Source organism: Ictidomys tridecemlineatus, chromosome 10, assembly GCF_052094955.1.
Source record: "Ictidomys tridecemlineatus isolate mIctTri1 chromosome 10, mIctTri1.hap1, whole genome shotgun sequence".
NCBI lineage: Eukaryota > Metazoa > Chordata > Mammalia > Rodentia > Sciuridae > Ictidomys > Ictidomys tridecemlineatus.
The window spans coordinates 40365842-40392390 of record NC_135486.1 but is presented as its reverse complement, the minus strand read 5'-3'; the positions used below and the strand labels follow the sequence as shown (position 1 = coordinate 40392390).

The window sequence follows — 26549 nt, the reverse complement described above, 5'->3', positions numbered from 1 at the left end:
TCTGAGTTCAGGTTCTTTATCTGTAAAAAGTTTGAGAGTATTAAATAACGAATGTAGAGAGCTCAGAATACTGCACAGTATAGAGTATGTATCCCGAGACAGACACGAAGCAAACCAAAAACTACCTAGAAAGTTATTGTGGTCAGTTCCACATGTGCAATAGCTAGCTAGCCAGCTGCCTGGGCCACTTGGCTCACAAGTTTCACCTGTATTTTTTAAATTTTGACCTCAACTAGGGTATTACAGTTTTAGATGAAGGCAACAATATATTTTCACCAAACATGGTAGTTACTACATTGACTTTTTTCATTTTAAGTATGCTTTATTTTTAGAACAGTTTTAGACTCACACCAAAACTAACCAAGAAGGACAAAGTTTTCATACACACCTTCGAACCTCAAATATATATAACCTCTACTCCCAAGAACATCCTGTACAGAAAGGTACATTTGTTGCAACAGACAAACCTACATTGGCACATCATTTTCACCTGCATCAATAGCTCCATCAATTCAATCTTGTACATTTTATAGATTGAGACAAATGTGTAATGACATTTATCCATTATAGTATCATACAGAATAGTTACATTGCTCTAAAAAACCCTTGTATTCTACCCTTCATCCCTCCCTCTCACCCAACATCTAGTAATCACTGTCTTTTTTTTATTATCCCCATAGTTTATCATTTGCTGAAAGTCATGAAGTCAAAATTATATTGTACACAGCCTTTTCAGATTGTCATCTTGCACTGAGCAATATACATTTAAGGCTCCACCATGTCTCAGAGCTTGATAATTCATTTCCTTTTACTACCAAATTATAGTCCATTCTCTAGTTGTACTACAGTTTATTTACCCATTTACCTAATTAGGAACATCTTGGCTACTTCAAGTTTTGGCAAAATAATGAATAGGGCTGTAATAACACTTGTGTGCAGGTTTTTGTGTGGACTTAAGTTCATTTGGATATATATAAAGGAGTGACTACTGGGTCACATGGGAAGAGCATGCTGGTAATGAAAAGAGTTCCTGTTGCTCCACATTCTTGTTAGCATTTGGCATTGTCAGTATTTTGGGTCTAAGAGATATGTAGCATTATCTCATTGTTTTTTATTTAACTGTCCAATCCCTACTGAGCTATAATATTGGGCATGTTTTCATATGCTTATTTGCCATCTGTATATCTATTATGGCAACCTATAGGTTCAGAATTTTTGTCCATTTCTATCAGTTTGTCCATTTTGTTATCATTGAGTTTTAAGAGCTTTTTGTGTATTTTGGATAACAGTCCTTTATCAGATTTTTTTAAAATGTTTTCTCCCAGTCTATTATGTTTATCTTCTCATTTCCTTGTTAGTGTATTTGACAGGCATGAATATTTAATGTTAATGAAGCCTAGCTTACCAATTATTTTTTAATGTTTTTTCTTTTATTTTAATTGTAGGTGGATACAATACCTTTATTTTATTTTTATGTGGTGCTGAGGATCAAACCCAGTGCCTCATGCATGGCAGGTGAGCACTCTACTACTGAGCCACGGTCCCAGCCCCAATTATTTCTTTAATGGACTTGATGTTGTATCTAAAAAGTAACTGCAATACTCAAGGTCATCTAGATTTTCTCCCTTGTCATATTATAGGAATTTTGTAGTTTTGCATTTTAATTTAGTTATATGATCCATTTTAGGTTATAGTGAACAATATAAGACCTGTGTTGAGGTCTTATACTGCACATGGACATTTTTGCACATGGATATCCAGTTATTCCAGCACCATTTGTTGAAAAGATAATCTTTGTTCCATTGCTTTGCCTTTGCTCCTTTGTGAAAGATCTGTAGAATATATTTATGTAAGTCTATTTCTGAGCTCTCTATTCTGTTCCATTGATCTACTTGTCTATTCTTTAGCCAATACCACACTGTCTTGATTACTGTACTTTTATAGTAAGTCTTGAAGTCAGGAAGTGCCAGTCCACTGACTTTGTTCTTCTTCAACATTGTGTAAGCTATTCTAGGTCTTTTGCCTGTACATAAAAACGTTAGAATCAGTTTGTTAATGTCTACAAAATTGAAATTTTCAATCAGATTGTGGTGAATCTACAGATCAAGCCAGGAAGAGCTAACACCTTGACAATAATGAGTCTTCCTATCCATAACCATGGATCTCAATTTATTTGTTCCTTTGATCATTTCATAAGTGTTTTGTAGATTTCCATATATAGATACTGTACATATTTGCTTAGATTTATATGTAAGCATTTAGTCTGGGCACTGGGTTTTTAATTTCTAATTCCACTTGTTCACTCCTAGTACACAGGAGAGCAACTAACTTTTGTATATTAATCTTATATCCAGTGACCTTGCAATAAACATTAATTAGTTCCAGATTTTTTGTTGATTCTCTCAGAGTTTCTACACAGGCAATCATGTCATCAGCAAACAAAGACAAAAACCTTCCTTTCCAACTCATATTCCAATTAACTAGCCTAACCATATTAATTTGCTAATCTAACCATATTAGCTAGTACTTGCAGAACCGTATTGAGAAAGAATTGTGAGGGGACATCCCTGCCTTCTTCTTGCTCTTTGCAAGAGTGCTTCTAGTTTTTCACCATGACAGTAATTCCAAGATTTTTATAGATGTTCTTTTATCCAGTTGAAGAAGATCCCCTTTATTCCTAGTTTGCTGAGAGCTTTTATCATGAATGGGTCTTAGATTATGACATATGCTTTTTCTACATTTGTGATACCGTTATGATGTCACTTGTCCTCTTAGCCTGTTGATATGCTAAGTGAAATTTACTAATTTCCAAAAGTTGAACTTTACATACCTGTGGCAAACCCTACTGGGTCAGGATATATAATTATTTTTTGCACATTGTTTGATAATTTCTATCATTTTAATGAGAATGATTACATTTATGAGTGTGAGAGATACTACTCTTTTTGTTCTTGCAATGTCTTTATCTGGTTGTGATATTAGGATAATGCTTGTGTCACAGAATGAGTTACAAAGTATTCCTCTATTTCTATCTTTTGGAAGACATTATAGAGGTTTGGCACGAACTATTCCATAAAAATTTGGCTGAATTCAACAATGAACACATTTGGGCCTGGTGCATTCTGTTTTGGAAGGTTATTAATTATTGATTCAACTTAATAGATATGTACTTATTCAGACTGTCAGCTTCCTGTGTGACTTTTAACAGACTGTGTTTTTTAAGAAACTAGTCCATATCCTATAGGTACAAATTTGTGATTATCAACTTTTAGTTATTCACTGTGTTTATTGCCCATTTCATGTATATGGGAATTAGAGGGAAGTCTCCTCTTTCCTTTCTGATATAAATATGTGGCATCATTTTTTTCTTAATTATCCTGGCTAGAGGTTTATTGATCTTTTTAGATAACTAGCTTTTAGTTTTGTTAATTTCTCTATTGATCTTTTGTTTTCAATTCCATTGACTTCCAATTTTAATATTTTTCTTCTGCTTACTTTGGATCTAATCTTCTCTTCTTTTAGATTCCTATGGTAGAAGCTCAAATTACTGATGTTAGATGGCTTTTCTTTCACTTCCTTCCAAACTGGTTTTACTGCATCTCACAAATTTTGATAACTTGTATTTTCATCATTATTTAGCACACTATTTTTAAACTTGAGATATCTTCTTTGATCTATGTGTTACATTAGTGTGTTATTTAATCTCCAAGTATTTGGGAAACTTTCAGCTATTTTTTTTGTTACTATTTCTAGTTTAATTCCATTATGATCTGAGAGTAGACATTGTATGATTTTATAAAATTTGTTCAGTTATGTGTTATAGCCAATAATGGTGTCTACCTTAATGAGTGTTCTCTGTGAGCTTGTAAGAAGCAGTATTAAAAGTCAATTATATCCATTTGGTTAATAGTGCTATTGAATTCTACCATATTCTTACTTATTTTCTGCCTACTGGGTCTGTTTTTGATAGAGAGGTATAAAAGTCTCAAACTATATTAGTGGATTGTTATGGTTGGGATATTTAATTAATATCCTCTAAAAATTCACATACTAGGCAATACAAGAATATCCAAAGGTTAAACAATTTGGATTATAAGAGCTATAACCTCATGAGTGGATTGATCCATTTGATGGATTAATAATATTAATTGAAGTAGGTCACTGGGGGCTTAAAAATCATGATAGAACAATGGAGTCAGCCAATCATGGACTGAACTTCTGAAATTATGAGCCCAAAATAACTTTTCTTCCTCTAAGTTGTTCTTGTCAGGTATTGTAATATAATACCTGTAATGAAGAACTGACTAACAGTAATGAAGAACTGACTAACACATGGATTCATACAATTTTTCCTTGTTGTTTTATACATTTTCCTTCACAAAAACACTGATTCTTTATTAAGCATATGCACACTAAGAGTGGCATATCTCATTAAAGAATTAGCCCCTGATCCCCAGCACAACAAAAATAAATAAATAATAATAATAATAATAATAATAATAAAGAATTGCATCTAGCATTGGCACCAAGACAGGCACGAAGACCAATGGAATAGAATAGAAAACACGAAGACAAACCCACATAATACAGCTATTTCATACTAAACAAAGCTGCCATAAACATACATTGGAGAGATAGTCTCTTCAACAAAAGGTGCTGGGAAAACTGGAAATCTATATGTAGTACAATGAAATTTAACCCCAATCTTTCATCCTATACAAAACTCAAAGTGTATCAAAGGCTTAGATATTAGACTAGAAACCCTGTACTTACTAGGAAAAAATGTAGGCCCAACACTCCAACATGTCGGCTTAGGAACTGACTTCCTCAACAAGACTTTCAAAGCACAAGAAGTAAAATCAAGAATTAGTAAATGGGATGGAAATCAAACTAAAACGTTTCTTCACCACAAAAGAAATAATCAGTAACATGAAGAGAGAGCCTACAGAATGAGAGAAAATCTTTGCCACTCACATCTAAGATAAGGTGTTAATTTCCAGTGTATATAAAGAACTCAAAAAGCTTAACACTAAAAAAACAAATGACCCAACCAATAAATGGGCAAAGGAACTTAAAAAACACCTCTAAAAAATAAATAACAACAGTCAACAAATAAATGAAAGAATCTTCAAGATCTCTAGCAATTAGAGATGCAAATTAAAACTATACTGAGATTTTACCTTATTCCAACCAGAATGGCAATTATCAAGAAGGCAGTAATAATAAATGTTGATAAAGATGTGGGGAAAAGGGTACACTCAGACATTGTTGGTGGGACTGCAAATTAATACAACCACTCTGCAAAGTAGTATGGAGATTCCTCAAAAAAATAGGAATGGAACCACTATTTGACCCAGTTATCCCACTCCTTAGTATATATCCAAAGGAGTTACAATCAGCATATTATAGTGACACAGTCACATAAATGTTTATAGTAACACAATTCACAATAGCTAGGTTATGGAACCAACCTGGGTGCCCATCAACAGATGAATGGATAAAGAAACTGTGATACACACACACACACACACACACACACACACACAGATACACACACAATGGAATATTACTCCACTACAAAGAAAAATGACTTTATGACATTCATCAGTAAATAGTTGGATCTGGAGACTATCGTGCTAAGTGAAAACAAGTTAATGCCAAAAACCAAAGATTGAATGTTTTGTCTGATATGTGGATGCTAACACACAATGGGGGGGGGCAGTGAATCAGACAAAGGGGAATGAAGGGAAGGGAAAGAGGGCAGGTATAGGAAAGATGCTGAAATGAATCTTGACATAAATTTCCCTGTACATATATGAATACACCACAGTGAATCTCACATTGTGTATATCCATAAGACTGGGATCCTAATTAGAATAAAATATATTCCATGTTTATATAAATATATCAAAATAGATTCTACTGTCATGTATAACTAAAAAGAAAAACTTTTTAAAATTCACTAAATTCTGCAATTTTTCCAAAGGATGGCTCTGAGTAGTTATCAAATCTGGGGGGTGGGGAGGGGACATAGAATTAGCTCCTTTCATTATATAATGCATCTCTTTATCACTCATAATATACCTTACTGTGAAGTTTGCTCTGCCTGAAATGATTATAGCTACTCCCATTTCTATTAGTATTAAGATGGTATAACTTTGTCTCCTTATTTTTTAAAAATATTTTTTAGTTGTCAATGGATCTTTATTTTATTGATTTATATGTGGTGCTGAGAATCGAACCCAGTGCTTCACACATGCTAGGCAAGCATTCTACTACTGAGCCACAATCCCATCCCCTCTATCTCCTTATTTTTAGCCTGTATGTTTCTTTATATTTAAGGTGGTTTCTTATAAACAAAAAATATAATTAGGTCTTATTTTTTGATTCACTATGGCAAGCTCTTGTCTTTTAATTGGTGTATTTAGATCATTAATACTTAAATTATTATCTATGTACCTAAATCAATATTTTTCACTACTTTCTATTTGTTGCCCTTAAGCTTTTATTTTTCTTTTACTTGTCCCTCAACATTTGTGGTTTCAAATGAGCATTTTTATATGATTCCATTTTTTTCTTCTTTTTATGTCTTTTTTTTTTCCTTTTCTAGTACTGGAGACTGAATCCAGTGCTGCTCTGCTACTGAATTACATCCACAGCCCTTTAATTAATTAATTAACTTGTTTATTTATTTTGCAGTTCTAGAAATCAAGCTCAGGGTCTCGCACATGTCAGGCAAATGCTCTACTACTAAGGCACATCCCTAGCCTTTTATTTTTTTATTTTGAAACAGAGTCTTGCTAAGCTGCTGAGGCTAGCCTCAAACTTGTAATTCTTCTGCCTTAGCCTCTGAAGTCACTGGCATTATAGGACCACCCCAACATGTCCAGCATGTTTCCTCCTTTCTCAACACACCATTTACACTTTTTTACCTTTTTTTTTTTTTTAGTAGTTGTCCTCAAGTTTGCAATGTGCATTTAGAACACATCCCAGCCCAATTTCAAATGACATATTATTTTACAAATAGTATAATCTAAAATAAAAAAAATCCTACTTCCTCCCTCCTATCACTTGTATCATTGCTATCATGCATTTCACTTATACATAAAAGTATATATAAATATATAAATTCATAAGCATACATAACTGAATACTCTTGCTATTATATTGAACAAACTATTACATGTTAGATCAATTAAGAAAAATAAAAGTTCTTATTTTATCTTCACTTAATTCTTTCTCCTGTGCTCTTCTTTTCTTTATGTAGACCCGAGCTCTTGACCTAAACAATTTCCCTTCTCTCTAAAGAACTTCTTTTAACATTTTTTGGAAGATAGATCTACTGGCTACAAAATCCCTCAATTACTGCTTGTCTGATAAAGTCTTTATTTCATCTTCATTCTTTTTAATTTTTTATTTGTTCTAATTAGTTATACATGACAAAAGAATGAATTCATTTTGACATGTCATACATAAATGGGAGTATAATTTCTCATTCTTCTGGTTGTACATGATGTAGAGATACACTGGTCGTGTAATCACATACACACATAGGGTAATAATGTCCAATTCATTCTACTATCCTTCCTACCTCACCTCAGCACCCCCCTTTCACTCACCTCTGTCTAATCCAAAGTACCTCTATTCTTCCCTAGCCACCCCCTTTATTGTGATTAGCATCCACATATCAGAGAAAACATTTGGGCTTTGGTTCTTTGGGATTTGCTTATTTCACTTAGCATGATATTCTCCAGTTCCTCCATTTACTGGGAAATGTCATAATTTCATTCTTCTTTAAGGCTGAGTAATATTCCATTGTGTACATATACCACATTTTCTTTATCCATTCATCTGTTGAAGGGCACCTAGGTTGGTTCCACAGTTTAGCTGCTGTGAGTTAAACTGCTATAAACCTTGATGTGGCTGCATCACTGTAGTATACTGATTTTGAGTCTTTTGGGTATAAACTGAAGAGCAGAACAGCGGAATCAAATGGTGGTTCCACTCCTAGTTTTCTGAGGAATCTCCACATTGCTTTCCAGAGTGGTTTTAGCAATCTGCAGTCTCACCAACACTGTATGTGTGTACCCTTTTCCCCCACATCCTCACCAACATTTATTGTTGCTTGTATTCTTGGTAATTCTTTTCATTCTGACTGGAATAAGATGAAATCTTAGTGGAGTTTTGATTTGCATTTCTCTAACTGCTGGAGATGTTGAACATTTTTTATATATTTGTTTATCAATTTTATTTCTTCTTCTGTGAAGTATCTACTCAGTTCCTTAACACATTTATTGATTTGGGTGGTTTTGTTGTTGTTGTTGTTGTTGTTTTGTTTTGGGGTGTTAAGTTTTTTTGAGTTCTTTATATATCCTGTAGATTAATACTCTATCTGAAGTCAATGTGGTAAAGATTTTCTCCCGTGTTGTAGGCTCTCTCTTTGTTAGATTTTTTCCTTTGCTGTAAAGATGCTTTTTAGTTTGTTTCCATTCCATTTATTGATTCTTGATTTTACTTCTTGAACTTTAGGAGTCTTATTAAGGAAGTCAGTTCCTAAGTCGTCACAGTAGAGATTTGGGCTGTGTCTTTAGGCACAGGTTGAAGGACTGAACCTTTAGGCACAGGTTCTTTGTTCTAGCGCCTAAGTCTGGTCCACTTTGAGTTGAGTTTTGTACAGTTACCCTTCATTCTTGAATGATAGTTTCAGAGTGTACAGAATTCTAAACTTGTAGGGGGTACTTCTCTCAATACTTTGAACGTATCATTTCAGTCTTTTATTGCTTTGCATGATTTCTGTGAAATCAGATGAAATTCTTGTTACTACTCTAGAGTTCCTCCTCTTGCTTCTTTCCAGATTCCTTCTCTTTTCATTTTCTAGTTTAAAGATGATGTACACAGGTGGTTTTTTTTTTTTTTTTATCTTTGTGGCATTTATACTGCTTGAAACTGACACTAGGACTTCAATATTGCTTCTATTCTCTTTTTCTTCATCTTTGATATGCCTGTTACGTAGAAGTTCCACCTTTTGTACTTGTCCCTCAGTCCTTGGTTTGTTCCATTTTTTTCAGTGTTTCTTTTCTTTCTGCTTTTCAGTTTTAGAAGTTTCTACTGACATATCCTCAAACTCAAAGAGTCGTACTCCCTGCCATATCTAGTCTATTTATAAGCCAACCAAGAGTATTCTTCATTTCTGCTACAGTGTTGCTGATCTCTAGCATTTTATTTTGATTGTTTCTTATAATTTCCACCTCTTGTATTGCTCATCTGTCTTGCATGCTGTCTATGGTACTCCCACTAGAGACCTTAGCATATTAATCATGGTTATTTTAAATACCCAGTCTGATAATTCCAATATCCTTGCCATATCTGGATCTTCTTCTGTTGTGGGTTCTCTCTTCAAATTTTTATTTTATTTATTTATTTATTTATTTTGCCTTTTAATATGCCTTGTAACTTTTTGTTGAAAGCTGGACATGATGTACTGGGTATAAGAATCTCTAGTAAAAAAGGCCTTTAGTAAGAGGTCAGGGAGGGGAAGCATTCTGTAGTCCTGATTATGTCTTAAGTCTTTTAGTGAGACTGTGGCCCTGGACTGTGAACTGCACATATGCTTCCTTTCTTTTCCTAACCTTTGATGGGACTGGATAGCTCAAGGAAGCTGAAATGGGGATTTCCCTTTCACCAGATCAGTTAGGCTTCGATAAAGCCCAGTAGGTTAGGCTCTCATAAAACCATTTTTCTTGAGGACAGACATTGTTAAAAAGAAGAGGGTGCTCTGCTGTGTTATAAAATAGCTACCTGTCCCCACTTTCATCATCTGCCTTCCCCAGGATCCCTAGCAGATTCTTCTCCAATATTCACTTTGAGACCCTGGTGAAGATCCAAAAGGTAAAACTCATAAAATCTGGTGGGGTCAGGGGGCACCGTGGAGTTTTTAACTAAAAGACTTGTCCATAATGAGCCACTGGCAATTTGCCAACTACATTTCAGGTTTTGCCACACCAGCACTAGTTCCCATGGAGTTTGCTCATGTTTTCACTCTTTGGTGCATTATGATTCTCTATGTATGCCTATCTGTCTCTTCAATTATGAGGACAGCACTTCCTTAATGAATTAAAGAAGAATTTTTGATATTTCAGTTTGTTTAGCTTATTGTTAGGATAAAGTGGCAACTTCCACACTTCTTCTATTTTGCACTGAACAACCAAAGCTACCGTATTGATTTTTTAATGTATTTTTAAATATCAACAAACATAAATTTTTAGTATCAACACTATTAGAAAAATGCTATGCACAAATCCACAGTAATGGATTATTTCACTTTAGATGTATTGACATGCACAGTACTACTAACACTACAGTATACTGAAACTATGATTATACTGCATTTACTACTACTTTTATAATACATAGTTAAACTGTATACTAACAATATCATAGTAGAATATACTGTTTCCACATATATTTGACATTATATAGTAAATACAACATTTATTATACAATTCATAGTGGTAATTTCTTAATGGCTTCTTCAACAGAATAATATTAAATTTACCAGAAAAAAATATGGGACAATAGTGGATTAGTTAGATTTTATTGTAGTACATAATGAATAAATTATAGCAATAATTACTAATTTTACCTATTTTATTATTAGTTCCTTTTTGTCCCATACTAATGAAATTTTTCTGGAGAGTTAACTATGGAAGAGAAATATAAGTAGATAAAACAGAATGAAGATAATCATACAAATAAGACACCAATAAACAAACATGGTATAACTTTTTAAACATTGTATTTTAAAATAATTGTAGGTTTAAAGAAAGTTGTGAAGACTATAGAGAGTTCCCTTGTACTCTGTTCAGCTGGCTCCAATGGTTACAATCTTCTATCTACAATATACCATTAAAACCAGAAAATTGGCATCAGTATACACGTGTATACAGCTCTATGTCATCTTACTATATATGTACATTCCTGTACCCATCAGCACAATCCAGGTACAGAATTGTGTCCCATCACCACAAAGTTCTCCATGGTGCATCCTTTATAGTCATGCCAACTCTCCCCTCCCCCACCATCCCTAAACACTGACATCCATTAATCTGTTCTCTGTTCCATATTCTGCCATTGTGAGAATGTTACATAAATGGAATCATATAGATTTGACCATTTGATATTTGCTTTTCACTTAGACCAATGTCCTTAAAATCTATTCCAGTTGATATACATATCAATAGTTTACTCATTTTTATTGCTGAATAATAACCCATGGTATTGATAAATCTCAGTTTATTCACCTAATGTAAGATAATTTGGTTGTTTTCAGTTTGGGATTATTACAAATAAAGTTTTTGAAAAATGTGTGGTAATATGTCATTGTGGTTTTATTTTGCATTTTTCCAATCACTAGAGATGTTGAATACATTTTCATGTATTCGTTTGTCACTATTTTATTTGGTGAAATGTCACATCTTTAGTCATTTTCTTTTCACTGTTGGGTTCCACAGTTCTTTACAATATTCTAGATGACACCTTTGTCACATATGTGGCTTACAAAAGAATTTCTTAGAGTTGTAGCTTGTCCTTTATAACCCTTTAATGGGTCTTAGCAAAGAAATGGGTTTTTAGCCTTGATAAAGCCCAACTAAGCAATTTCTCCTTTAATTGATCATGCTTCCAGTGTCATGTCTAGAACTATTATAAACCAAAGCCTAGGTCCTGAAGATTTTTTTCCCATTTACTTCTTAAAGTTTTATGGTTAAAATTTTCATCCTTTTTTCTTTTCTTTTCTTTTTTTTTTGTGTGTGTGTGTAAAAAAGACATTAAGGTGACAGTTCATTTTTGTGTCAAAAGATACCCATTTGTCCCAGCCATATTAGTTAAAAAGGCTATCCTTCCTACATTAAATTGATTTGCACCTTTGTAAAAATTAAGCTGGCCATACTAGTGGGGTTATTTCTATATTCTCCGTCCTGTTTCATCAGTCACCAACACCACCGTTTTGGTTACTGTGGCCCTATTACAAGACATAAAATCAAGCAGAGAGACTGAGCCCACCTTTTTTTAATCTTCAAAGCTATTTTAACTCTAGTTCCTATACCTTCTCATGTTCATTTTAGAATAATCTGGTCTATATTTAAAAAGAAAAAAAAACCTTACTGAGAACTTGATAGGAATTATGTTAAATCTGAATCAGTTTGGAGAGAATTTTTATATTTACTACATTGAGTCTTTTACTCGTGAACATGTCTCCAGTTACTTTTTTATTACAGCATTTATAGCATAAGTCCTATGCATATCTTGTTAGATTTACACATAGTAATTCCAATTATAAGTAGAACTATATGGGGCTAGGGTTGTGGCTCAGCGGTAGAGCACTTGCCTAGCACATGTGAGGCCCTGGATTCAAACCTCACCACCACATATAAATAAATTAAATAAAGGTATTGCATCAAATAAAAAAGGTACAGGTAAAAAAAAATTACAAAAAAAAGTACTATATGTTTACTTCCAGTTTTGTGGGTTCATTTTTGCATACAGAAATATAGCAGATTTTTTAAGGTCATTTTGTATCTTGAAACCTTGCTGAATTTGTTTACTCCAGTTATTTAGTAGATTTCATGGTTTTGTATGTGTAGATTATTACCTTATCCTTAAATAGAAACAATTTAATATATTTCTTTTTTTCTAATCCCCAGTGCCTTCTATCTTCTTTTCTTTCTTTACAGCATAGTCTGAAACTTTTGGCTCTACGTTGCATAAAACCATTAAGAATCTGCTTTCTTCCCTATCTTAGGGATAAAACATTCATTCATACACCATTAAGTAAGACGTTAGCTGTTTTTTGTAAATATCCTTTACCAGGTTAAGAAAGCTTCCTTCTATTGTTAGATTTTAGAGAAGTTTTTTTGCAAATTTCTTTTGAATTTTCAAATGTTTATTCTGTATCAACTGATGTGAGCTTGTGACTTTTCCTCTTTTGGTGCTGGAGCCTTGTGCATGCGAGGCAAGCACTCTACCAACTGAGCTGTATCCCCAGCCAGTGACTTTTCTTTTTTACCCTGTTAGTGGTTGGACTGTACTGAGTGACTTTCAAATACTGAGCCAGCCCTGTGTCCCAGGAAACAACTCCACTGGATCATCATATATAATCCTTCTTGGACATTACTGATTTCTGTTTTCTAATATTTTGTTGAAAAAGTTTGTATCTACATTTAAGAGGAATATTGGTCTGTAATTTTCAATTTTGTGATATTTTTTTTATTTTAGTATCAGGGTAACATTGGTTAAATGAACTAGGAATTGTTCCTACTTCTTCCATTTTCAGGGGAAAAAAATGTATAACATTAATATTAATTCTCCTTTAAAGGTTTGGCAAAACTCTGGTGAAAGTATTCGAGCCTTAAGATTTCATTTTAGGAGTGCTTTAATTATAAATTTAATAGTTAATGAGCTATTCAAATTATCTATTTCATACTGGATGGTAGTTTATGTTTTTCTAAGAATTAGCTCATTTCATCTAAATTATCAAATTGACATGTGTACGGGTGTTTGTAGTATTCCCTTGTTATATTTTTTGATGTCTGCAGGATCTGCCCTTTTTTCATTCTCAATAATGGTAATATGTGCATCCTCGTTCTCTCCCTCCCTCCCCTTCTCCCTCTGTCCTCCTCCTCCACTTTCTCTCTCTTTCTGTCAGTTTTGCCAGAGGTTTGACAGATTCTCTTTGCAGAGAATCAGCTTTGTGTTTCACTGATTTATTTTCTATGGTTTTTATTTACAATTTCATTGATTTCTGTTCTTACCTTTATTTCGTTCCTTCTACTTGTTGTGGGCCCACCTGAGTTAAGATCTTAGATTACTGATTGAGACTTTTACTCTTTTCTGATATAAGCATTTAGTGCTATAAATTTCTCTCAGCATTGATACAACTGTCCCCTAAATTTTCAGATATTCTGCCTTTGTTTCATTCTACTGTGTGCATTTAAATTGACTTTGAGACTTCCTCTTTGACACATTGATTATTTAGAAGTATATTGTTTAGTTTCTAAGTATTTGGAAAATTTCTGTTTTCTTTCTGTTATTAATAATTTAATTCAGAGAATATGCTCTGTACAATTTCAGTTCTTTCAGATTTGTTGAGGTTTATTTTTTGGCCTTGGGAAGGAAATGGCCTATCGTTTTAGTTTTGTTTTACTGTTGTTGTTATTTTTAGAAATACATGACAGTAGGGTGTATTTTGACATATTATGCTTACAGGGTACAACCCATTATGATTTTGATTCCATCCTTTTAGTTGAACATGATGTGGACTTACACTGGTCATGTGTTCATGTATGAGTATAGGAAGGTTATGTCCGATTCTTCTACTGGCTTTCCTATTCCCATCCCTTCTCCCTTCCCTTCAGTCTCCTTTATCTAATCCAATGAACTGCCTACATGTTCCATAGGCACTTGAAGAGAATGTGTATTCTGCTATTGATGGATAGAGTGTTCTATAAAAGCCAGTTAAATCTTGTTCCATGTTATTGTTGGGTTCTTACATAACTTGGTTTTCTGTTCTATCGATTGTTGAGAAAGTGTTGAAGTATCCAGTTATAATTGGAGATTTGCCCATTTCTCCTTTCAGTTCTATCAGTTTTTGCTTTACATTGTTTATGACTCTGATGTTTGGCATATATATATTTAGCACTGTTATGTCTTCTCAGAGGGTTGATCCTTTTATCATTATATAATGTTCCTCTCCATCTCTGTTAATTTCCTTTGCTCTAAAGCATTCTTTATCCAATATTAAAATAGCTATTCATGTTTTATTTTGATTTTTGTTTCCATGATATGCCATTTTCCTCCTTTTTTGCTTTCAATCTAGTATAATTTATTTTTAAAGCCAGTTTCTTGTAGAAACCATAGAGTTGAACCGTATTTTTAATCCACTCTGCCAGTGTCTTCAATAGGTATGTTTAGATCATTTATATTTAGTACAATCAATGATGTGTTAAGACTTAAGTTTTCATTTTACTTTTTTGTTTGGATTTTTATTTCCCCCTATTGTTTCTCCTATCTTCCTATGAGTTACTTGAATATTTTTTTAGAATTCCATTTTTTTTAGAATTCCCATATATTTTATCTATACCATTTGTATCTTCGTGTAAAGCCTTTTTTAGTGGTTTCTCAAGTTATTATAAAAACACACATAAGTAACTAGTTTACTGGTATCATTATTTCATCATTTCAAGTGAAACATGAAAAATTTAACCTCTCTTTATGTGTCTTTACTTACCCTCACTTATAGTTAACTTAAATATTTTATCTACACACATTTAGAATTGTACCAGATAGTAGTATAATTTTTGTTTCAACTATAAAATATTATTTACAAGGTGAAGGAAGGGAAGTCTACTAGTGTATTTACTCATATTGTACCCTTTCCATTGTTTTCTTTTTTTTCTTCCTAATGTTCCAAAATTCCAGCTTTTATCATTTCCTTTATATTTAGAAAACTTACTGCATTACTCTTTTATAACAAGTTTAACAGTAACATATTCTCTTTCTGCATCTGAGTATGCCCTGATTTCCCTTGCATTCCTGAAAAAAATATTTTCACAGTATATAAACTTCTGGATGAAGAGTTGTTTCAGCATTTAAAAAATGTTGTACAGAAGGGCACGATGGTGCACACCTATAATCTCAGCAGCTCAGGAGGCTGAGGCAGGAGGACCACAAGTTTAAAGCCAGCATTAGCAAAAGCGAGACACTAAGCAACTCAGTGAGATCCTGTGTCTAAATAAAAAATACAAAATTAGGCTGGGGATGTAGCTCAGTGGTCAAGTATCCCTAAGTTCAATCTCCAGTACCAAAAAAAAAAAAAAATTTTTGTTGTGCCATTTACAGCCCTCCATAGTAATTAATAAAAAATTCACTGCCATTTTTACTTATTCCCTACAACTCAGGTGTTTTTTTCTCTCATTTTTTTTTTTTTTTTTGGTCATTCGTTTTTAAAAGTATGGCTATGGGGCTGGGGTTGTGGCTCAGTGGCAGAGCACTTGCCTAGCAAATGTGAGGCACGGGGTTCGATTCTCAGCACCTCATATAAAATAATAAATAATAAAGATCCATCAACAACTAAAAAAAAATATTTAAAAAGGGGGAGGGCTGGAGTGCTTGCCTAGCACATTTGAGGCCCTGGGTTTGATCCTCAGCACCACATAAAAATAAAAAAATAAAATAAATGTATGTGTCCATCTACAACTAAAAAATAAATATTTTTTAAAAAGTATGGCTATGATGGGCCTTGCCATGAATTTCTTTGAGGTTCGCTCAACTTCCTAAATCTGTAGTATTGTTCCCCAAACACTTTTCAGTCCCTCCACTCTTTGTCTTCTTTATTTGTAAGCCCAATGGCACAATTATTAGCTCTTTTGATTTAGTCTCACATTTCTCAGTTTCTATTGATTTTTCCCCCAGCCTATTTTCTCTCTACTCACATTGGACAACTTTTTACTATTCTATCTTTAACATCACTGACACTTTCTCCTCTGTCCTATTCATTCTGCTATTGAGCCCACTGAGATATTTTTATTTTTTCTTTCTTATTGTATTTTTCAGTTCTAAAATTTACATTTTGCTTTTCTTATATCTTCTATTTCTTTTCTGAGACTTTCTATTTTGGGGTTTTTTTTTTGTATATTTGTAATCATTCAGAGAAGCACTTTTATGTTGATATATAACATAATAATTCTAAAATCTGTCATTTCAATGTTTATATCTGTTGATTACCTTTCTCATTCAAGTTAAGATAGTCCTAGTTCTTGTATGACAAGGGGCTTTTAAAGGAATCCTGGACATTTTTGCATTATGTTATTAGATTCAAGATCTTATTTAAGCTAGGAGTGGTAGCACACCCTGAGCATCTTATCAAGACTCTGTCTTCCATGCTGATGAAAGAAAGGGTTAAAAAAAACTCTTTACTTCCAGTCAGGAATGGAAGTTCAGGTTCCCCATTCAGCCTTCACGGATATGGGAAAGAGAAAAGTGAGACTCCTGATTACTGCTAGGTAAGGAAAAAACGCTGTCGGGAAAGGACAGAGTTGTCTTGTTAGCTCCTCATATGGCCTCCAATGAAACTAACTACAAGTGGCTTCATTGCTACTGGGCAACGGTGAGAGTCCTGATCTCCACTAGGCTCCCTCTAACACTGCCAAAGCAAAGGGGTTGGGGCAACTTGTTATATCCTGGCAGAGAGTGAAGTCTAGCAGTTCCACTTGGCCTTTGTTAGGAGTGGAAATACAGCCACAGTTTTTATGTGGTACTGGTCTAGAATAGAGCAGTTATTGTTTATTATTTCAGTAAAAGATTTCTGTCTTGCTAAGCTTTGGCTAGAAAGAACAGACTTTTGTTAGGGTGTTTTGTTTTGTTATGTTTTGTCTGCACCTGTTGGCTTTTCCAAGTTGACCATTTCTCCAAATCCAATCTGGAATGTATGAAGAAAAAATTAAAAAAAAAAACAAAAAAACAGAAAACTCCTCACCATGTAGTTTGGGTTACTAGCCAATCTTCCTTCCTCTCTCCACTTTTCAGTTTTCTTATGGTTGTTTTTCTATACCATATCCAAAGCTTTCAGCTGTACTTAGCAGGGGGAATATGGAAAAGGATCTCTATTCTGTTTCTCCAGAAGCTAAAGTCCAACATATGTGACATGATTAAAGATAGTAGGTAATATTTTAGCCACAATGTTTAGATGAAATACAAATAGGAACCCTTTAGGGTTAATCCAGTTCAACCCAATGTTCCTTCAATAAGCAACTATCCAAATATTGATGCAACTGAGTTCCCAGTGAGGACATATATTATCAAAGAGGGTATTACTTAGGAACCTTAAAAAAAGTAAGTATCAATATTTCAACATCTATTCAGTTTGAACAATCTCTACAAATTTTCTCAGTCATATTTTATGATTTCTCAATCATATTTTCCAGTGGCACATCAATCTAAAAATTCTGCCTAACAGATGAAGTTGAAAAGCCATCCTGATTACAAAATGCCAAGGCACTTCACCTAATAAATACTGATGAGTTTACAAAGTGACATCTCTTTTTAAAATGATTTGCAAAGCATCCTGTTTAAATTGTTTTCACAGAGTAGCAATGAATTTGGACAATCCAGTCACACACTCTTCATGGTCTTCCATGTGAACACTATACACACACTCATACTCTGGCAACCCCTAAACCAAAAGCATTAACAAGCCATAAGGGGACAAATCTTGGTACTACTAACCCTGATGTTCAAGTCAAGAGTTTCCCTTAGCCTTTGCTTTTTTTTTTTTTTAAATCTTTTAACTTACAGGAAATTGCAACAATAGGACAAAGAGTCCCATTTACCCATTGCCCAGCTTTTCCCAATGGGGACATCTTCTATAGCTATAATACAATATAAAAACCAGGAGAGTGACATTGATACATTACTGTTAACTGGACTATGGGCTCCTTTATCTTTTTTATAGACAGGTTATATAATAACGAACTTTGTCAGAAACACTCTCAGCTTTTGAGCATTATACTGTCAGTCAAATTACCAAACCAGACTTTTAACTCAAGTGCAAATTATCTATATTCACACAATTCTTATACAATACAAATATACACACGTCCCATATATTCACCTCTTTCTTCACATGTTTGAATGCATGTGCTCACATGCTTACTCCCTCCCCCACCCCGTTTCACACACACCCAACAAAGGACTACATCTAAACATGCCAAAACTTACACGAAAATAAAAGTAATCCCTCTTCTTCATCCTACCATAGTCCTTCTATTTTCCCTGGGTATTGTTACAATGAAGAGCATTTATAAATGAATCTAAGGGCTAAAGGAAATCTTTAAAAGTTATTTAGGGTGAAAATCCATCCAATGCTTAAATATCCTCTACAACATCCCCACCAGATTCTTCGGTCCTTACTTGAATCTAATGAAAGGAACCCCATAAAACCTAAAGGAATCCAGTCTGCCTTCAGTCAAGATACTAATTCTTAAAAGGTATTTCTAATCATGAGCCCAAATTGTTTTTCTGGTGCTCATAACTCCTTGACTCTCGTCTCGTGGAGGATTTTAATAAGCAAGCTTCTCCCCTGTTGGCCTGAGACACTCCTCGCTTGCACCTGTTGCTCCCACACAATTAATATTCCCTTTCACCCTCTCAAAGCTTAAACAAAGCATGACACAGTTCCCCTCTCCAGGAAAGCCTTCAAATTTTTAAATATCATATATGTTTTTATCTGGTTAAATCTCCTCTGGTTCTTCAGCTGTTGTTCCTGTGATATGATTTGAAGGCTTTCACTAGCCCAATCATTCTTACAACTGAATGCACAGGAGCTTATTTACATTCCAAGACCCACAATGCTTAACTTCCTTGTTATAACTATGTTAATGAGGTGTTTTATGACCCTAATTATGGAACAGAAAACCACCGACTTCTCTTTGAATACTAAACCAACATACAGCTATGGAACTCTGTCCCCCTGGGTAAGACACCTACTGAGCAGTCAGTTTGTAGACTGGTACTAGGTAGCATTCTCACATTATACCAGTAGGTGTCACTCTACATATATTTTAAATTGTTTCAATTTTGATGCACTCATTCAACAGATATTTATGGAGTGCCCATTATGTGCCATGTATGATTCCAGGTACTAAGGATATAGAAGAGAACAGGAAAACACAATCTTTTTCTAATGGAACTTATAGTCTAGATATTAATGAATAAGTCTGCTTATTTACTTTCTTGCTGAAAGTCTGTAAAATCCTATTCCTAATACAGTTCAATGGAAAACTGCATTTTCCTAAGTCAAAATAACTCATAAAAAGCAAGTACTATATGAAACAGAATGAGAGAAATTATGCTCTGTGGGAGCTAGATTTATGTATCCTGTGCATTTTCTAGACTTCTAAATTTATTCAACACTTCTCTTATAAACTTCAAGTTTCTAAAACCACAATCTAACGTATTCCTCAGTATAATAGGGAGAAATTTATCTTGAGTAATAACTCAATTTTTTAAAAAAAAATCTATCTACTCATATTTTTATAAGTAAACACTGTGTTGTAAATTTTAAGATTATTTTCAAAGACAAATTTCCTTATCTCCCCTTAGAAAATGTCACCTGCCAAATACCAAAAAAAATGCCCAGGTGAACAAGGTAAAGATAGTAACAAATTATGCTACTGCATAGAATTTAGGAATTCCTCCACTGTCGAGTCCTTGGGCAAACCTGTGAGACTCATTGCTGTTAGCAGAACTTCAGGAGGACTTGAAGCTTTCAGCAAAGCAATGAAAGGTCACTGTGTCAAAAGGAACAAATCCAATTGAGGGGGCAGACACTGCACAGCAAGAAAGTAGACTGGTCTGCACAGACATCCAAGAACCTAGCAACTAGTCAATTACTATTTTTTCTATCTACTCTCAAACAGAATGTCCTCCTCACTAAAAAGGCTAGAGAAAACACGGTTAAAGGAATATTTCAGATACTTAAACAAAAAAGAAAGGAAAGGAAAAGTCCTGCTACTTAGAATTCTCTAAATTCAAACTTCAGGCATATAACTTCTTTGAGTAAAATGATCCTTATAAAAATAAAACACTCAGTTTTATTAAATATCTGACTTAATGTTTCCTTTGGAATTATACAAACTATTAATTATTATCTAAATTGCTTAAGATATATTGTATGTATATCATTCAACTTTAACATGCATCACATGTACACTTTAGAACACAGAAGTACTTGAACATTAAGTTATAAATGAACACAAAGATACTTCAGAAAAGATGCTCAGCAGTGAAAAAGATCTAGATTAATTTATACCTTAATGTTAAATAAGGCATTTTCTTTTACTTTGATGGTCAAATATATTTTAAAGACTTCTTATTGTCTATAGTCTTTAAATTATACTTATAAACTATTTGACAGATCCATTATTAATATTTGACATATATGAGTTGTCACAAAACTTGCATGTGTTAGTTCAGTATTTTTATTCTAAATATAAAAATGTGTGTGAATGTGTAGCTGCACATGTGGGTGTATATAAGGGATTTAGTATACTGGGAAAGCAGTTTTGGTAATTAACAGAATATAGAGGTTAGGATCCTAGCATTCCCCTAAATTAGCTATGTAACCTCTGAGCAAGTTACTTATTATGTCCTAATGTCTATTTCCACCAAAACACAAATAATAGGATTTTAAGAAGGATTAAGTATATCATCTTATGTAAAAATGTATATGGTCTGACACATAGTAGGTGCTCAATAAATGATGGTTATTCAGGAATGTCACTTTTCTTTTTGTCCATTTGAAAGAGTATACTGATTCATGTTGAAAAACTACTGACTTGCAAGTTTAACTAACACAAAGTACATCTTCCTGCTATAATAGTTTGAAAAAATAAAAACCCTTACTCAAGTGAATGCAACAAATATGCACCTTCTCCTTTTGCTCAAATATATTTTGCATGACCTTACATGAATTGCTTAGATAAAAGCTTTTTCTCTTCTGCTTTTGTTATTTTAAAGTGCAGATGCATTTGAGTCATTTTCTCCTTTTGTTTCATATCCTTAAGATCCAAAGCTTCAAAGACAGAATGTCAGCATGCAGTCGATTTATGACTGAACTCTTGAAGAGACACTGAAGAATTACCTTGTCAATCACCCCAAGGACTCTGAAGGCCTTCAGCTCCTCGGCAGGGCTCCTTAGGTTCCAAGGGGGCCTTGAACTTAGTGATCCTGGAGGCTAATGGAAGATATCAAAGATTATACATCAATCAGGGAGGTACTTGAAGGAAGACTGCCTGCTGAAGCAAATGCCAGGCCAAAGGAAACTAAATTTATCATAAATCAGAAGGGAAAGATAAAAGGAGGAAGTTTCTGTTTGTCTGTAATGTAAAATAAAAAAAATAAAAAATAAAGAAAATCAAAAAGAAAAAGGAAGAAAAAAAGTTGCAAGTAAATAAGTCATAACACTGAAAACAAAATTTTAAAAAGAAAATTAATGAGCTGATATAGTTTCTAGAGCAGTAACTCAATTTAAGACTGCATAGTAAAAACAAAAAAAGACTATATAGTTATCATAAACCTTTTTAACAACTGGAGAACTGGGTTAACAATCAATTGCAACCTTACATTTACCCCAGGTTGATCCAGGTTGATCAACAATAATTTAGAAGAGTAGAACTAAAAAGCAACAAATTAACAAATAAACTTGGAAAAGGAGGAATTACAACCATTCTTTCCCAGCATGAAAATATACTCCTTTAATAGTACTTGATAAATAGATATCATATGTTGTAAGAGGAACTGGCAGATTCAAGTTCAACCAGAAAAATTACCAACAATGATGAAACATTAAGAATATCTATCATATAAGCAATAATTATTAAATCTAAGGTTAAAAGATGATTGACAGGGAGAAAGAAAAATTTCTTAAATATTTTAGTATCTGTGATGTGGAAAACAGCCTGTTAGCTATAAAAAAAAGATCAGTTAATACAGAAAGGGGATACTTCAGTACAACACACAATAACCCTAACCCTAATTTTCACCTATTATTTTCAGTTTTTCTCTTTGAGTAAAATAAGCCATTCAGGTTAGAAAAACTCTAAGCAAACCTCCGTTTAGAGTTTACAACCACAAAGTACTGCTTGCTATATTCATCCTTACATTAAAATGGTGATGCTGCAAAGGATGACAGGAGACACTTAGAGTGTGTGTCCTTAGAGTGGACCTTATTATTACCAAAAATCTATTAGAATACAGAGGAGACGTTTTGACCAGTGAGTGAGCAGAAGATAAAATCCCCTGATTCATGCGCATCATGATTAATGAATTGTTGATACCATCTTGAATACTTCAAGCTGCTGTCTACATTAACTACAGAGAGCTCCCTGTGAACAGGAAATGTCATCTGCATCTTCATTTTCACAGTGCCTAGCACACTTCTAGTTCTTGGTTAGTTGAAATGAGTAAGGAACAGCACAAATGAGGAGGAGGAAAAGTGGAGAGAAGCGAGAGAAGAAGACAGCCTGGATAAACTGTCATTTACAACTGGGAAAACTACCACCTGTGACATTTTCTGAAAGCAGCAATTCTAGTTGCTTTCAATGTGTTTGTTTTTATTTTGTTGTTTGGCTTAGCAATTACAGGCTAATTTCAGGGTATCTGACATGGTAACGTTTGGGGAAAAAAATAGAGACTTCTTATTTTTTAAATACACTTGAGAAAGCTGATGATAGTGGCGACTGGAGTGGATAATAATAATCTTTAAACTGATTTAATTTATACTTCTTAGATATGTTTCAAAAATATTTATTTGATAAGGTATTGAGCTAAATGTCATTTAAAAACAAAACTCTCTCTAAAAGCTAAAAATCTACGGGGAATTTTTTAAGAACATAAAAATGTTGACCAAGATATTTTAATGTTGTATATGTATACAGACATATAGCAGAAATTGTCTCTTCTAATTTAACTTATATTCTATTATTTCATCTTTATCCCTCCTCCCACCCTGAATATGGTACTTTCCGGAAGTTAGTATCATAATCCCCACTTTATAGATTAAAAAAAGGGAATGGTATAATGTTTGTTCATGGTCAGAAAGAGATAGTGGAAGATCCTAGAAACTCAAACCCTTACTCTATTGCTTACAGTCTTTACACAAAAATACAACTTCCTCTGCTACATTAACAAGAAAGAGTAAGTACTGCTTATAATTCTGGCAAAATGAATAATAGGGAAAAGTTATGGGGCAAAAAGAATTCTTTAAAAGATAGTCCATCCATTTATTGTCTGAAAATATAGCCAAATGCCTTCATGGCCAGACTCAGCAATTAGCAAGACCCTCAGCAAATTAGCAAGAGACCCTGTCTGCAAATAAAAAATAAAAGAACTGGGGATGTAACTGAGTGATAAAATACCCTGAGTTCAATCCCCAGTACCAAAAAAAAAAAAACCCTATCTTCTATGTATACTTTCTTATTCACTGATATTATTGGATTTTCCAGTTTCCATAGAAGTACTTGGTCTATTTTCAGCAATATCAATAGCAAAGAAAGCAGACTACAAAAATCTCAACTACATCTTTCAACAAATAATTACTCTACACCCACTATGTGCAACATAACTACAAAGGATATAAATCACCAAAAAACATGAATGGCCCCTAACTCAAGAAGTTCATAATTTATTTAACAAGATAAAACAAAAACATTAAAAGTAAATAAAACATTCTCCTAAAACACAGGACCACAAAGATAAATCATTAGTTAGTAGATAATAACCTGTGTTCTCAGAAAGAAGTCAGACTAAAGATATTTTTAAGTGCTGTGTGGAAATTAAGTTAGGAAACGAACAGTATATATAAAATTGAAAGGCCACTGGCCTGTTAGGGGGAGAAAAATTTGCTCAAACTAGAGAACAGAAAAAAAATAAAATTCCATACTTAGGGTCAGTTTTTACAAGTCTTGAATGCCAAGAAGAGTCTAGACCATATTCTCCAGAGTCTAGATAAGTCTTTGTATGAGAAACAACCCAATGAAAACAGTGATTTAGGAGGTTACTTTTGCAAAGATAAGAATATAACAGAAAAAAACCAAAGGCAAAGAAGTGATCATTAAATCTCTCTTTCTACTTTAAACCTCTATAAAAGTTACATCAGAGAAATGAACAGAGAACACCATGAAATAAAATCATCAATAAAAAATCTCATATTTCTTATATATAACATTTAAATTGGGTAAAATCCCACAGATCTATGGCAAAAGGAAACAAATCCACAGAATTTTAAGAACAGAAAGAGACTTTAGAGATCAAGTTAAACAGTCTCAGTTTCTTTTATTTTTCCCCCTAGATGAGAAAACTGAGAAGTAGCAAAGTAAAACCATCTAAAATGATAAAACTAGGCAATAGATAAGAGGGGATTAAAAGATCATCATTAGGGGTAACTTCAGCTCCTTTTTTAAAAAGGAGATAGTGAAATTCTAGGCAATGTGGCTGATTTCCTTGATGACAAAGGTAAAAATTTTCACTTATATTTACTAGCCACTATAGCAGATGATGTCCAGAGAAGAAAGCTTGGCTGCATCCATCTACACCAGAACTAAAGATGGGCATAAAAAGGAGAGAGACAAGAAGGGACAATGATCCAACAACCTTTAAAACCAGAGATGCTAAGATACACCACTCAACTGGCCAAGCCCGGGGCCAGGACCCAGTCAATCCAGGCTCTGTCTCACAACTCTTCTCACTACAGTGCTCTTTACAGCCACTACCTGTGGACTGCAATCCCCACACTAATTAAACCTACTTAGTATTCCAGTTGTACATTCTCTAAACTTTTTCACTTGTCATTCCTTATTGTCAGTAAGCACTTCTCTACTCCTACCTCTTCCTTGGTGCAATACCTTCCCAAACTTTAATGTGTAAAGGACTGAATTCAAATGAAGATTCTGATTCAGTAGGTCTGGGGTGGGAAATTGAGATTCTGCATTTCCCAGAAGTTTCCCAGTGATGTTGATGCTTCTGGTTCACCAACCCCATTTGAAATAGGGCTAAGTACTCCTCCTCAAATAATCAGAGGGAATAGCCATTATTGTGGGAGAGGAGTACAAAAATAAGTAAGAGCAAAAGAAAAGCACTATCAAAAAAAAAGTATCAGGAACCAAATTCTAAGCCCTGGGAACTAAATACACCAGAATTCCTGAACTTGGCTTCTTCCATAGATTTTGGGCTTTGCAAAGACTTTCTTGAGCAGCCTACTAAACCTAATATCCAACCTCCCAAGCCTGACTTGGACCACATTCCACGCCTGACCCTTAACTGCAGCTCTATTACTGATTTATATCCCAAATGCCATTCTGCTTAGCCAGTGTCTCACTGAGGATGAAACAATAACTGAAATGGAAAAATACCTTTGAGACATTATGATAGCAGCTGTGCTCAAAATCTACAAAATATTAAGAAAGTCATGTAGCTGAGGTTGTGGCTCAGCAGTAGAACACTGGCCTAGCACAAACAAGGCCCTGAGTTCCATCCTTAGAACCACATTAAATAAGTAAATAAATAAATAAACAAACTAATGAATAAAGATATTGTGTCCAGCTATAACTAAAAATAAATAAATAAATATAAAAAAGGAAAGTCATATATCCTATGTATTAAGGTTCATTCACATTTTGTAACTGCATGATAAAAATGTATGTGCACTTTAGAAGCTACACAATCTTTATGTCCTAAATTTAGATCATTTACTGTCTTTTTCTAAACTTCATTGATCTTGAGTGTAGAATTCCTACAACTAAAAATAGCAAAAATTCTATTTTGAACCTTTTCAAAGGAAATCCCCTTTCAATATTAATTCTTAACTCATTCAAAGTCATTTATAATTTTTAAAAAAGAAAGGGAAAAATATCTGTCTCCTTCAGTTAGGATTTCACCTTAACTTCAAACAAAGCTCATTTCCTTTTTATCTGAAACCTACTCCTTAAATTTTCTTGAAG

At 33.8% G+C, this 26549-nt stretch overlaps 1 protein-coding gene across 7 annotated transcripts in view; it reads right to left on the bottom strand.

Moving 5' to 3' along the window:
- Positions 1–26549, bottom strand: part of Rps6kc1 (ribosomal protein S6 kinase C1) — a 205860-nt gene that overhangs the window by 64497 nt on the left and 114814 nt on the right. For 3 of the 7 annotated variants that reach the window (XM_005329411.5, XM_078022794.1, XM_078022796.1), the window contains one exon: positions 21695–21787. The exons of 3 other annotated variants lie outside the window; for them this stretch is intronic. In XM_005329411.5, the coding sequence (XP_005329468.2) occupies positions 21695–21787 (93 nt within the window). Of the gene's footprint in view, positions 1–21694; positions 21788–26549 lie in introns of those variants that run through there. One more of the 7 variants, XM_040278429.2, reaches the window with a different exon arrangement.